This window comes from Petromyzon marinus, chromosome 1, assembly GCF_048934315.1.
Source record: "Petromyzon marinus isolate PM22_M1 ecotype Great Lakes invasive population chromosome 1, UKy_Petmar_22M1.pri1.0, whole genome shotgun sequence".
Taxonomy (NCBI): Eukaryota; Metazoa; Chordata; class Hyperoartia; order Petromyzontiformes; family Petromyzontidae; genus Petromyzon; species Petromyzon marinus.
Window position 1 is genome coordinate 17,404,471 of NC_133667.1, and position 14,322 is coordinate 17,418,792.

At 52.8% G+C, this 14,322-nt stretch overlaps 1 protein-coding gene across 1 annotated transcript; it reads right to left on the reverse strand.

Moving 5' to 3' along the window:
* Positions 1 to 2,923: 2,923 nt before the first annotated feature.
* WDR18 (WD repeat domain 18) lies at positions 2,924 to 12,203 on the reverse strand. The gene is made up of 10 exons (XM_032959331.2): positions 11,778 to 12,203; positions 10,163 to 10,276; positions 8,202 to 8,335; positions 7,592 to 7,724; positions 6,781 to 6,924; positions 6,322 to 6,383; positions 5,599 to 5,723; positions 4,670 to 4,839; positions 4,107 to 4,178; positions 2,924 to 3,508 (listed from the first exon to the last, which is right to left on the reverse strand). Exons 1-10 carry the CDS (start codon positions 12,003 to 12,005, stop codon positions 3,383 to 3,385), a joined length of 1,308 nt encoding a protein of 435 aa, XP_032815222.2. The 5' UTR covers positions 12,006 to 12,203; the 3' UTR covers positions 2,924 to 3,382.
* Positions 12,204 to 14,322: the final 2,119 nt, after the last annotated feature.

Consider the following 14,322-nt stretch of genomic DNA (forward strand, 5'->3'; position numbering starts at 1 on the left):
GTTGCGCATGCGAACTACGATTTGTAATGTACGAATTCTGATGACGTAACGCTGTGCTGCGATCGGCGCCATCTTACTCGGGGGTCAGATAACTTTTAAAGTCAAACATTTTTTTTTTGCAACTTCAAATGTTATTATTCTGCATTGGCGCCCATAAGCCATAAACAACAAAGCAACTAGACGCTTCTGAAACACCATGGCTTTAAAAGAAGGAAAATATGATGTATTACGTATCGAGGTAATGCGGTTAAAGTTCAACACACACATCCGCCATCTTACTCAGGGGATAGATAACTTTTTTTTTAAGTCAAACAATGTTATGGCAATTAAAAATGTATTATTCTGCGTTGGCCCGCATAAATAACGAGGCAACTCGACGCCTTTCGCTTGTGTGACACCGTGGCTTGAAAAGGGGCAGTGAGGTTGGCTACGTACGGTGCGAAAGAGGCTCAACGCACAGCACGGTACAATGCTGGGGCCATTGATCAGCTGTTCAGTTCCCTCCCTTTAAAGGCCACACACAATGTCACTGACGAACGTTTTGTGCATTTCAAATGCAACTTAATCACGATTTCTTTAAATATTTGTTTTTATTTACGCTCTATTTGGTGCGCGTGTCAAATTCCACGTTAAATTATACATTATTTTATTTTGCCTAGGGTTAGATTGATGACATTTTGACCGAGTGGTTTGAACTGCAGATAAATAAAAGTCCCTGAATTACAAAAAAAACTCATGCAAAGTATCCATAATAGGGTTTTTTTTTCGATTAGATCGCGTAAATGTGTCGTGATCCCCCCACCACCCGACACAACCAATTTGTTAAGGTCTGCTACGTAAACAAAACGTGTGAATTCATTACTAGTTAAGCACACACCGCTTGTGTGTTGGAGCGTAAACCCACTTCAGCATTTACAGTAATTACAACCAGCATCATCAGGCGGTCAGTCAAAGTCGTACACGCGGCCTTGGGGCTACACAGTGGTCGGTGTGGCCTGGGGCTACACAGTGGTCGGTGTGGCCTGGGGCTACAGTGGTCGGTGTGGCCTGGGGCTACACAGTGGTCGGTGTGGCCTTGGGGCTACACAGTGGTCGGTGTGGCCTGGGGCTACACAGTGGTCGGTGTGGCCAAGTGTGACCTGGGGCTACACGAGTGGTCGGTGTGGCCTGGGGCTACACAGTGGTCGGTGTGGCCTGGGGCTACACAGTGGTCGGTGTGGCCTAGGGTCACACAGTGGTCGGTGTGGCCTGGGGCTACACAGTGGTCGGTGTGGCCTGGGGCTACACAGTGGTCGGTGTGGCCTGTAGGCTACACAGTGGCGGTGTGGCCTAGGGGCTACACAGTGGCGGTGTGGCCTGGGGGCTACACAGTGGTCGGTGTGGCCTTGGGGCTACACAGTGGTCGGTGTAGCCTGGGGGCTACACAGTGGTCGGTGTGGCCGGGGGCTACACAGTGGTCGGTGTGGCCCGGGGCTACACAGTGGTCGGTGTGGCCCGGGGCTACACAGTGGTCGGTGTGGCCCGTGCTACACAGTGGTCGGTGTGGCCTATGGCTACACAGTGGTCGGCGTGGCCTGGGGCTACACAGTGGTCGGTGTGGCCTGGGGCTACATAGTGGTCGGTGTGGCCTGGGGCTACACAGTGGTCGGTGTGGCCTGGGGGCTACACAGTGGTCGGTGTGGCCTGGGACTACACGGGTGGTCAGTGTGGCCTAGTGTGGCCCGGGGCTACACGAGTGGTTGGTGTGGCCTGGGACTACACAGTGGCCTAGTGTGGCCTGGGGCTACACAGTGGTCGGTGTGGCCTGGGGCTACACAGTGGTCGGTGTGGCCTAGGGCTACACAGTGGTCGGTGTGGCCTGGGGCTACACAGTGGTCGGTGTGGCCTGGGACTACACAGTGGCCTAGTGTGGCCTGGGGCTACACAGTGGTCGGTGTGGCCTAGTGTGGCCCGGGGCTACACGAGTGGTCAGTGTGGCCTGGGGCTACACAGTTGTCGGTGTGGCCTGGGGCTACACAGTGGTCGGTGTGGCCTGGGGCTACACGGGTTGTCGGTGTGGCTCACGTCATAAAGAGCAAGGAATCCGACGGACCCCAGTTCGATTGCCACTCACCGCCAAAACCAGTGACGATTATCTGAACCGGTCCTGGGCCTCCTCCCCTAGGTCGACTCAGCCTCAAATGAGCACTTGGTGCGGTGTGTAGTAAACATCGCCACTAACAAGACAAAGGCGACCGGGCGCGGTGTTTGGCCACCCACGCCCTCTTGTGCTGTACCGGCCTTCAAAGGTGCTACTCGCTAACAGCACTTGCCCCAACAGTCTTTTCAGGCTATACGGGGGATCTTTGTTAAAAGTGAACGGGGCTGAGAAAGAGGGAAGGCGCTGCCAGCTGACCCTTGCCTGGGTGAACATCCCAGAAAATGTGGGTTCCACGTACCCAATGGCAAGCCAAGAGGGTGACATTGTAAACTCTCCAGGTGCCCGTCTAGAACTGCAGCTGCTGCCTTGGTGACTTAAGCATACCACAATGGACTTGTATGTGGAACCTTTTTGCACACCGTACATAGCCAACCGTGCTAATTGGAGGTGCGGACTTCTTCAGGAACTGCTGATGGTTTTTGCATAATTCACAAAGGTTGAGTGCTTTGTTTTTTTTACACGTGTGGTTTTTCAAGGCCTGCACTGTTTTAGAAGTTTGGATTAAGGGGCAATGATTTCCACGTTATCGTAATCGAGTAAAATATGTAATCGCATCTCTAAAGAGTTGATTTTTCACGACACTGTGTCCGGCCCCAATTTCTTCGGCCGGGAGTTGGGGGGCCTGGGCCCACGTCCCCACTCCCATTGTGGCTATATGCTGGCCTTACTCGGGCCCAACTAACCACCAGGCCGAACCCTCCAATTGACAAACACAGAACCACAGCAGCTTCCAGGCTTTAATTTTAAAATCCTCGGCATATGGTGCAAACAGACACTTACAGAACTCTTAAGAATGGAAACGATTTAAAAAACGCTTTGTAAAAATCGAGTCCCGGCGATGTGCAAGTGCTGCTCAAAAACAAAAGACACGTCCACACTTAGCAATCACGTGGGGGAGATTCACAGTTCACCTCGGGCCCTCACTCCATCGCCTTCCTCACAGAGGCCTCGCGTAGCACGAGAGAGGCGCTCGTTCCACAGCTCCGTGCGGCGGCGGCAGAGCCGCATGGGACACAGCCGTGACAATGAGCCCCCAATGCAAAGCCGTCACAGTTCCACGTAACAAAAAAGCGATCGAAGGACCGACGGCCGCATCCGGCCGGCGTGGTTACGGGGTGGAGCACGCGAGGCATTGTGGGTGGGTGGGTGGGAGGAGGCCGGCGGGCACTGGTTGCAGCAATGTCAGACTGGGTGGAGTTGGGTGCTGGCGAATTTGTAGAGGTCGGTGTTGGCTGTGCGCAGGCGGTGCACCTCCTCCTGCAGCTCCGAGGCGAGAAGGCGCTGACCCTCGGGGTCTGCCAACCCATCCTGCATCCCACATAGCACAACCGCGTTCAACACCACACACACACACCGAAGACAAAGATCCCCCAACGTAGCCTTTAACACACCACGTACATCACACACCCGTTTACATCACACACACCATGTTAATTATACACACACCATGTGCACGACAAACACAAAATACATATATGAACATACCATGTAGAATAAATACACGAGGGTGCTGGCAGCAATAAAAGGTGGGGGTGGCTGCAGTAGGGGAGCCGCAGCGGGGGGAGGGCCACAGCAGGAGGGGGGGGCAACAGTAGAAAGGGGGCAGCAGGAAGGGGTTGCAGCAGTGGCATGGGGCAGCAGTAGCACGGGACAACAGGAAGGTGGCAGTAGCAGACAGGATGCAGCAGTAGCGGGGGGGGGGGGGGCAAACAGTGGAAGGGAGCATTATGAAGGGGGGCAGAATCAGAATATTTATACTGGAGGAATCCGATGAGCTATAAAGCTTTTTTTCACAGATGTCCAGTAGCAGCGGTGTAAGGTGGGCCGCAGGAAGGGGGCAGCAGTGGAGGGGGGGCAGCGGGAATAGGGCAGCAATGGGAGCGGGGTGACATTAAGTAGTCTCTACCGTCTCGATTCCATGTTGCATGGCATCGCGCAGCTGCGTCAGTTCCTGCAGGAGCGTGCGTTCCTGCGCTCCCTGATGGACAAACGCAGCGTTTTTATAGACGACCGCACAAAAACCTGCCGCGTCGACGGGCCGTCACTCCTAAGGTGAGGGAGATCGTGAAGAGGATTTGGCTTAAGAAGGCAGAACCCTTGCAGACTCGCGCAGTCGCCACAGGGTGGCCCGAGGCTGTGGCCGGAAGCCGAGGAACTCGGCCTCCAATGATTGAACCCCCTCACCGATCCCATTAAATCATCTCGATTCAGAATCATCCCATTCAAGAATCTATTGTACGTCATCTCATTTGTATCGTTTATGTAATTACTTTTGCCTTTAATTACCCGTCAAGGAACATCAGTGCGCGATTTACATGTACAACAAAACTTCTCACACGCACGATCAGACGCACGTTTTGTGTGGCATAAGAATTGATTTTAATCAATGAACCGATCCATTTTTCCACCGAACGTCGCCCTTCCATCCAATCCGCCGTCCCCCGCCCCCCCCTCCCCATGTGACCTCACCATGTGCCGCGACCTCGCCGACCTCACGGTTACGGCGCCGCCCTCCCCAGCACCGTCATCGCCGGCACCCGCCAGATGCCGCGCCAGCCGAGGCAGAGTGAGCGCCGGCCTCGGCTCGCTGTCCACGAGGCCCGGCAGCGGCGGCACGAGCAGCGCATTGGTAACTGGGCCTGCGGAAGGCAGCGATGGTGAACGTAGCGACAGAGTGAACACAGGGAGGGGCGAGGGCAGAGGAAAGTGCCAACGGACAAGAGGCGAGTGGGCGTTAGCTCGAGTGAGCGAGAGTGGAGGCGTCAACGAGAATGAGCCGGCGAGGGTAGAGAGGGTGCAGAGGTGAGTGTGTGCGAGAGGGTGTGAGCGAGCAAGGGTGAGGGAGTGAGTGGGTTGAGAGGGCGAGCAAGGGTGAAATCAAGTGAGGGTGAACAGGGGTGAGAGAGTGTGGGTGTCGTGCGATAACCACAAACACTAGCAGTGCGCGATTTACGTCAGCAGTCCTTCTGCTGTGTTTGTTTCACACCTGATGACGGTTGCTTGTGTTGCGATCGAAACGTCGTGATCTATTATTGTTTTTTCCACCTACGTGACTTTACCAAAATAACCAAAGAGTAGGGATTCCTGCAGTCACGAAAGCTTCAAATCAAGACTTGCAATTCTATCGCTTCACAAATGTCCCTAAATCACGCTTCCATCAAAATGTCGTAAACTCGACTATCCTGGTCTCCTGAGGTCTCATCTTATTAAACAAATACACATGGACTTAACAGCGAGCGAGAGTAGAGAGGGTATGAGTGTGAGCGAGAAAGTGCCAAGGAGCACCGATCGAGCGAGAGACCGACTGGAGAAAAGCGAGTGTGTGCGAGCGGCTGTGATGGTGACGTCATCACCACTTATTTGAGGATGGCGGCTGTTAGTGGTTGGTGTTGGCGTACCCTTCATGGTAATAGTGCGGAGGCACTGCCGGCTCGCCACGTCCCACACGCACACCTTGTGGTCCTGGGAGCCTGACACCAGCAGGGACCCGTCCATGGTGACGCACAGACAGCGCACCTCACCGCTGCACACAAAGATAAAGATCACCTGTATAGCGTTTAACATAATTTTTGGGCAAGTGCTATTAGCGAGCACCTCTGATTAAGGCCAGAACGACACACGAGGGAGTGATTGGCCAGCACTATACCCAGCCACTTGTCACCCCATTGCTGATGTTTACACATCACACCAGGTACTCATTTGAGGCTGATTCGACCTAGGAGAGGCCCAGAACCAGTTCAGATATTCGTTGTCATTGTTGTTGATCATGAGTGGAAATTAAACCGGGTTCATAGAGCACTGCGCTAACCACTACACTACCATTACCCCAATACTAATTTCCGCCATTCGCCAATAAGCGACGGTGATGTCACGATGTCACCAAGGCACCTGTGCCAGGCCAGGTACACTTTGAGGCTACGTGAAGTGTCAAAGGCTTGCTGACAGTAGGTTATGGGACAGACCCAGGTGCCAATCCCCACATGCACAAACATATACGGGGAGCGGAGTATGAATTAAGTCAGCAGCAGCCAGTGGCTGTCGCACAGAGCGGAATCAAACTCGCATCTCACAGCAGAGGGTGCCCACGATCCCGCGCGGCAGAATCCTTGAGAGATACGTACGTGTGTCCTCGAAACACCGCCTCCTCGTCGTCCTCGTTCACCCGCAGAGTCCGCTCGTGGTTCTACGCACAACATCACCATCGCCGTCATCACCATCGCCGTCATCACCATCGTCGCCGTCGTCAACAGCAACACAGCAGTGGTGAAGCTGACGGCAGTGAAGATGACGGTGGTGCAGTTGAAAGTGGTGGTGGCGGCAGTAATGGCGTTTGTAATCGTGGTTGTGGTGGTCATGATTATAGTGGCAGCTGTGGTCATCATGGTGTCGGTTGCAATGGTGGCAGTAGCGATGGTGATGAAGATGGTGGCAGTTGTTGCCATTACAATGGCACTGTGCGCTGGCACAGCAGTGGTGATGGTGATGATGAGCATGGTGGTGGGGGTGGTGGGGGCAATGGTAGCGGTGATGTTAGTGCCGGATGTGGTGCTGGTGGCGGTGGTAGTCACAGCTCCACAGACCGTGTTGTAGAGGCTGATGCGGTAGATGGCACCGTCCACGCCACCGCAGAACACATGGTACTCAGCCGGGTCAAGTGCCAGCGCCGTGAGCCCCACGGAAAGCAGCACCGACAGCAGCAGGCGGCCTGATGCCAGCTCCCACAGCTGGGACAGAAGCACCAGCAACTCACATCAGCAAGCTACACAACCACCATCAACACCAGAAACTTACATAAACACTGCTGGCATTTTCTTTGGTTCTTTCGGTAAAGTCACGTAGAATGAGAATAAAATAATAAATTGATGGCATTCTTAGCAATTACACTTATCACAGGTAGCACTGCCAACAGCAACTGTACTACCACCACAACCTGCACTGAGCATGACGGTATCCGAGTAGTGTCGATACCTCCGTCATCACCCTTGACCGCCATCAATACCATCACCACTACCACCACCATCATCATTCTCATCAGCGTCATTTCGAGTGACACCATCACCACCATCACTTACATCACGTTCAGCTCCAATAACACTATTACCACCGCCATCAACACAAACCCCATTACTCGCATCACCATCAGCACCACCACTACCAATGCCTTGACTGCCTCCATCGCTGCCACCGCTCACATCACCACACCTCCATCACCACCACTACCACCTCCTACATCACCACCACCGCTCACTTCACCACCTCCTTCACCACCACCGACATCATTACCACCGCTCACTTCACCGCCACAATAGTACCACTCAATCGTGTCTACACGGCCGCCGTTGCAGTGGTTTGCCGTGACAGTGGTTGCCGTGGGAGCTCCGGAGCGGTTACCTTGACGGTCTGGTCGAGAGAGGCGGTGGCAATGCGGGCCAGCGGCCCCCCGGCGCCACACTGTAAGTCTGTGATGGGCAGCGTGTGCTGGGACCACACGTGGCGTGGCTCCGCACTGCCTGTCTGCACCACACTGCACACCGCAAACACAACTACGACGTAAATACGATAATAAATTATTCACTTCCTCCATGATGTTATTCCCATTCATGTGGGCTCTGCCTTCCTGGTTCTCCTTCACTCATTCCTGTCCTGGGTCATCACATCCATGTCCACTCCAGTCCTTCACGTCCTGGTCTCACCACTTCGATCCACCTCTTGCTCGGCCTGTCCATCAGTCTCCGCCCTGGTGGCTCCATGTTCATCACCTTTCTTCTTCCCATGGGGTTTCCATGCCTTCTTACGACACGTCCTCGCCATCCGATTCGACTTTCAGGTTTTCTTGCCTCCTTCCTGACCTCTTCATTTTCTAACCAGTTCCAGTCTTGTGATCCCCCGGGGATCCACCTAACAATCCTCACCCCTTGTGGTCCAACATTCAGAGCCGCACGTCCCCATACTGCTCTAACTGCTGTCTCGCGTATACATATGAACACGCACGTGCACACACCTGCCCACGTTCCACACGAGCACCAGATTGTCTCTGCCCCCCGACACGAAGTGGCTTCCGTCGTCAGAGAAGCAGACGCACGACACGTCCTGGTAGTGGCGCGACAGCACGGCGAGAAGGGAGCCCCCGCCCATCTACAAAAGCAAGTAAACACACAAGACCCTTGGAATCATAGTTACACGGGCTGTTGGGTAAAAGTGCTGTTAGCGAGCACCTACGGGCCATCCATTTAGTACGTACGCAAAAACCTGCCAAAACTTGACCCCTCCCCCCCTCCCTGTACGCACGCGTACTTTTTACACCCCCCCCCCTCCACCTGCGTACGTGCGCTTGACGCACCCCCCCCCCTCCGAATCCTATAGAACGGCCAATATTTAATCCACTCAGAAAAGATCAAGGATTAATGACTACTGACGCCAGTGTAGTGTGTAACATACACGGAGGCGCACACGCTATAAGTTGGAGGCAACACGTTTAATAAACAAACTAGGAACACCACCGAGTCGTCTAGCTAGGTGTAGCTATCGGTCGCTACGTGCGTGCGAGTTAAACTAAACGAACGGGTCAGCAGCACACATGCTGCCTGACCCACAAATCCCCGTCAAGACTACACGACGAACGAGGAGCGAAGAGCGAAGACCTTTCAGTTGATCCCCACAAACGAGCCCCGAATTCCCTCGGCGCTCCCCCTGCTGTATCACGTGACTGGAGCTCCCCGCTCCCGGTCACGTGTCCCTCAAACCTCCAATGGAGGCTCCCGTGGGCTAGCGCAACAACGCAGCGACCTCTATTTGTGTCTCGACACTATTAACGTGTTTTAAGAAAACAGATAGTCCACCGCCAGACTATCTAACCAATTTGAAGGCCAATGTAGACAAATTATTATCGAGGCTTCACACTCCCCCCCCCGTTTCCTATGCATACGTACATTGTCATTAGATCACCCATACGCAAGCGTACGCATTTGGGTTAACCCCCATTCCTCCCCCCTCCATGCGTACGTACTAAATGGATGGCCCCCTATTGCGCAAAAGGGGGTGGTGTGTCCAGGACCATGCCAGGCTGCTATTGTGACTCCCAGTGCCAATATTTTGACACACCGGGGAACTCATTTAAAGCCGAATCGATCTTGGGGAGGGGCAGGGCTGGTACCGGTTATCCCTTGCAACTGTGGTTAGCCATGGCAGAAACTCATCTCGTTCGGTTCATATCAATGGTCCCATTCCACGCCACCTAAGAATGTGGGAAGATCCGCGATTTACCCCACCGACGCTATTAATCGGCCGGCATCTTCATCACCTCTAATGGCATCACCATCACCGATGGCGTCACCAACATCATCATCACCACTAACACCAGAATTTTCATCACAACCAATGGCATTACCATCATGCTCACCGAAATACTAAATTGGGAAAAGCCACACCACAACATCGCCCCCTACTAGCAGACTAATTCCCACTTACAGGCCGCTGCTGCATTCACCCTGCGATGCACAGAGATAGCTGCCAATGGGGGTTCTCCTGGCTACACCGTAGTAGTTCACTAGAACAGTCGAGATGAGATGCAAGGCACTTTTTACCGCCGAATAAATTTAAGCAAGGGCCCCGGACATGCAAATCATTATCCTTGCAAATTGGATATAAAGCGATTAAGTCAATGGAACTACGTTGCACGAGTAGGAATAATCGGTAGTACGGCTGCCTCGGCGTTGCATCGCACAAGGCAGGATGCTACTGGATCCCTTATGGATGCTACCCATTCGCCACAGTCTTTGTTGATCCTGCGTACGCACCTCAAGCGCTATCTTTGACTCTGCTTTACCCCTACGCTATATATTATTTATTATAACGCGAATTTTCCATAGCACGTGTTCTTCAGGAACGTAACTACCACCGCGTCATAGAACACACCGGTACAGGGCACGAACCCAGCCGGCCCAGGCAGGGGTGGCGGCTCACCTCCCACAGGTAGAGCGTCTGCGCAATCCCGGCCACCAGGTGCAGCCCGTCCGGGGAGGCGGCGAGGCACGACACGGGGCCCGGGCACACGAGCTTCTGCTGCAGCTGCTCCTGCTGCTTTGTGTAAAGGGGGAAGGAGGGAGGCATAGCGAGAGATCGACCACAGACACGGAGCCGACTCAACAAGTACAATCAGAGCTGCAGGGTTTGGAGCTCCGACGCTTGCTGTATATTTGGAGTTTGTGTGTTCTCCCCATGGTTGCGTGCATTTCTCTCCCGGTCCTCCACGCGTTTAGAGTATTTGGGTGCTATTAGTCTCCACGTGATAAGCCACTGCGTTGAGCTATCACTTGTGGCCAGGTGGCTTCTGAAAAAGATCCACATAGCTCAGTGTACCTGACCTGGTAAAATAAAAAATAGTTTTTAGGATTTTTTTTTAATAGTTACAGCTAGGGCAGCGATAAACAATGACACCGACCCACACTGCTATGATGCCACCACCACAGTGACGGCTGTGCCTTCAGGCACTGTGGAGGAGTGGGTTGGGGGGGATCGCACAAATATTTGAAACTCCCTTCCCGTGGGCGTCGCGATACCATACCCCGGCCCGCCAGCAGAGTGCAGTGCAGCAAAGCATGTGGACTCCTCCAAGATACTGCGAATACTACCAGGGAATGTTTTTGTGTGCATGTTCACCACACGTATATGTGGTGCATGCAGATATGATTCCTTGCAAAAGGTTTATGTTTAGTGTTAACAACCATTTTATTGCCAGAAAGGGTAAAACTTATTCTCATACCCTTCCATCTGTTCCGTCTGTATGAAATAGAGTGTTTCTCCCTCGCACGTGTGGGGTTTCTCCCGGGTACTCCGGTTTTCCTCCCGCATGTAAACAATACATTTTCCAATAACACCGTACTATATCGAGGACCGCAGAGCTTGGTCAGTTGTTTGCGGGTGACTGCCTTCCCGCTCGCCTGTCGTGCCTCAAAGTTGTCGCTCGCTCTCTCTCTTCGAGAGAGCGAGCGACAACTGTGTGCACGCTATAAATTGAAAAGGATTTGCTGGCAGACGATACCCCGTCTGTGTGAAACATAACGGAACCGTGATAGCCTTGCGCTATATAAGCATGTCACTGATGATGATTATTATTGTCACCGTTAATCTGCGGCAGCCGTCTGGAACGCTCTTCCTTCCGATATTCGGCAGCTACTGGAGCTACGCACTTTTTAAGTCACCGAGGTTGAAAACACATTCCTTTCCAACCGCTTTTTGTGAAAATTTGTCGTCCTTCCCCCCCCCGAATACTCCGATGAAGCACGGTTGACTACGTACGATGCCAAAGAACTTCAACGCACAGCGCATACATATTATATTATTATACTGGTAGGAACGAAGTTGTAAACTGAGTGTACCAGCCTGCAATAGATTAATGTGTCCGTCCGTCCGTCCCCTTTCAATACTTTAACGAAGTGAAATCTCGTGCTGTTGGGGCGTAAAAATACAATTGCGCAAAATTCCAATGTCCCTACCAGCCCACCCTGCAGGGACCTGTTTGACAAGGGACTGGAGGCGTTGCGGGCACGGCGAGGCGAGAAGGGGCCGCCACACGCACCTTGCGCCCCGCGTCCCACGCGTTCACGTAGCTCTTGCCGCGCTGCGCGCCCAGCAAGTGGCGTCCTCCCGCGAGGCACAGAGTCCGCGCCGCCGCCCCGCCGCCGCGGTACGAGGCGAGCGAGGCGCCCGATCGCGCGTCCCACGCCCCGCAGCCTCCGCCGCCGGGCGCCGACTCGTCCGCCCCGGCGCACACGAGCACCTCTGCCGGCACGACCGTCCCCGCCATAAGGGCCTGCCGACGACTTTGAATAGACCTGTTTGGGGGGGCAGGGGGGCAAGTGCTGTTAGCGAGCGGCTATGAAGGCCGGCAAACGGTCCACGCGCCACACACACACACACGTGTGTACGGTCCACGTGGAGTGGAGTTTCACGCGGACGGGATTGTGAAGCCATCAAGCGGCCATGTTGCGTAGGGGGGAAAGGGGGGGGGCGGCACACGTTGGGCGTGCGGAGTGGCGTGACGTCTTCGTGAGGGGGGGGGATTTCCGTTGACTCAACCAAAGGTTCTCCCGTAGCAAGATGGCCGCCAGATTGGTCGATTATAAACTAGTGGCCGGGGGGGGCGGAGCGGGGTGGAGGGGAGGGTGGAGGGGGGGCGGAGCGGGGTGGAGGGTGGAGGGGGGGTGGAGGGGAGGGTGGAGGGGGTGTGCGGTGGGGGGGGCCCCAGGTTCAGAATCTGTATTTAGAGTGGAGGAGGAATCCGATGAGCCATGAAGCTCTTTTTGAACCACGTGTCCAGTCGGAGGGTCAGCGAGTTACAAAAAGCAAACAATGCACAAAAACGATGGGAGTGCAAAAGAGAGAAAAAAAAGTAACTGAATATAAATCATGAAACAATTGTGCAAATCCTATGTAGCAAGACCAGGTAAAGGCAGGGAAAACAATAACAAAACAGTCCAACACCAAGATAACACACAGCAGTCGTCCCTCAACAGAAATGGCACGTGAACATTGAACTGTCGATACACATGTAACACTGTAACAAAACATTGTTCCTGAGCAGTAAGTGCTATTTTCCAATTGCGTATGCCTCAAAAGTACAGAGAATGTCTATTATTCCCCACAAACTTTGCTTTTGTGACCAGGACAGTGATATATTTTAATGTACCTATTTTCAATGAGAACACGCGGTGTGCATGTGTGTCATTCCTTCACACAAAGTCCTGGTCACAAAAGCAAAGTTTGTGGGAAATAATATCAATTTTCTGTACTTTTGAGGCATAAGCAATTAGAAAATAACACTACTCAGGAACAAAAATCGTGTTGCATAGTGCAATCAAGAGATGGCAGTCACGCACAAACAACACAATCGTTTCAACGCGTTAATGACACTTCGGGTGCGTTGCCCTAAAAGAGAACAAACGTACAATGGACGACGTTTCGGGCAATGACCCTTCAAAGCTCATACTGGCAAAATGTGGGTAAAAAAAATAGCTTCCTCCGCTCTAAATACAGATTCTGAAGCCCAGAAACAGATCGGGGGTTGGGGCAGCAGAGTGGCGAATTTAAGTTGGAGACTGGCACTTCACAACTGTGGGGCCTGGATAAGAAGGTGATGTTCAACCTGTGGGGCCCTGACGAATAGCTTTTAAATTGACCGTCTGAACACTGCAGTTCCATCGAGTCTTCCCGCGTATTCGATCGAGATGTTAACTACCTCGCCCGGTATACAGGAGGAGGTCGTGGGTTCGATCCCGACCCTGACAATGCCTGTGTAATTTGAGTTGTGTGTGTTTAGTTTGTTGTACGTCCCCGGCACCTACGTTTAACAACGCTTGGATGTACGTACGGTGCAAAAGAAGTTCAACGTGCACGCACACACACACACACGCTGTAAATTGACGTCTGAACATTGCAGTTCCATCCAGTCTTCTCACGTTTTCGGTAGAGATGTTAACTACCTCGCCAGGTATACAGGAGGAGGTCGTGGGTTCGATCCCGACTCTGACAATGCCTCTATATATTTTTGTTGTGTTTCGTTTGTTGTCCTTCCCCAGCACCTACGATTAGCACGGGCTTGGCTATCTATACGTAAACGGTGCAAAATAAGTTCAACGTACGTGTAACATACAAACGCCGATGCAAAAAAAATAACTGGTCTGGAATGGCAAATTGACAAGAGGGACTTCAACGTATTTAATTTGTGTGGAGACGCTCACAATTGACATACCGTGTCACAACCCACAATGTTTATACCCAGGATTCTTGTCCAGGGAAATTGAGTGTTTCAGGTCCGTGCGGCGTACAGCCGTTTCAACGCGGGCAGCGAAAACAAATTGTCTATTTGTTCGTGTTGCTTTGCTTGGGGGCCGTCCATAAATGACGTCACGCACCTGGGGGGGGGGGTCAGACATTTGTGACGATGTGTGACGAGTGAGAGGGGGTGAGAAATGTGACGTCACATCAAAATGCGCAACTTTAAATAAATATAGACAACACGTTCTAAATTTTGATTTAAAGCTTTCGTGACTGCAGTAATTCATATTCTGATGATGACCGTTTGAGTTATGGTCGAAACGTCGTGAGAATTTTTTATTGTTTTA

Bases quoted from the DNA above. Each gene is read 5' to 3' on its own strand.
- WDR18 (XM_032959331.2), bottom strand. From the start codon at position 12,005: ATGGCGGGGACGGTCGTGCCGGCAGAGGTGCTCGTGTGCGCCGGGGCG. The intron at 6,384-6,780 runs GTCTGTGGAGCT...TGTTGTGCGTAG, and splicing joins GCATCAGCCTCTACAACACG to AACCACGAGCGGACTCTGCG. The intron at 3,509-4,106 runs GTAGAGACTACT...TGTGGGATGCAG, and splicing joins TGCAACATGGAATCGAGACG to GATGGGTTGGCAGACCCCGA.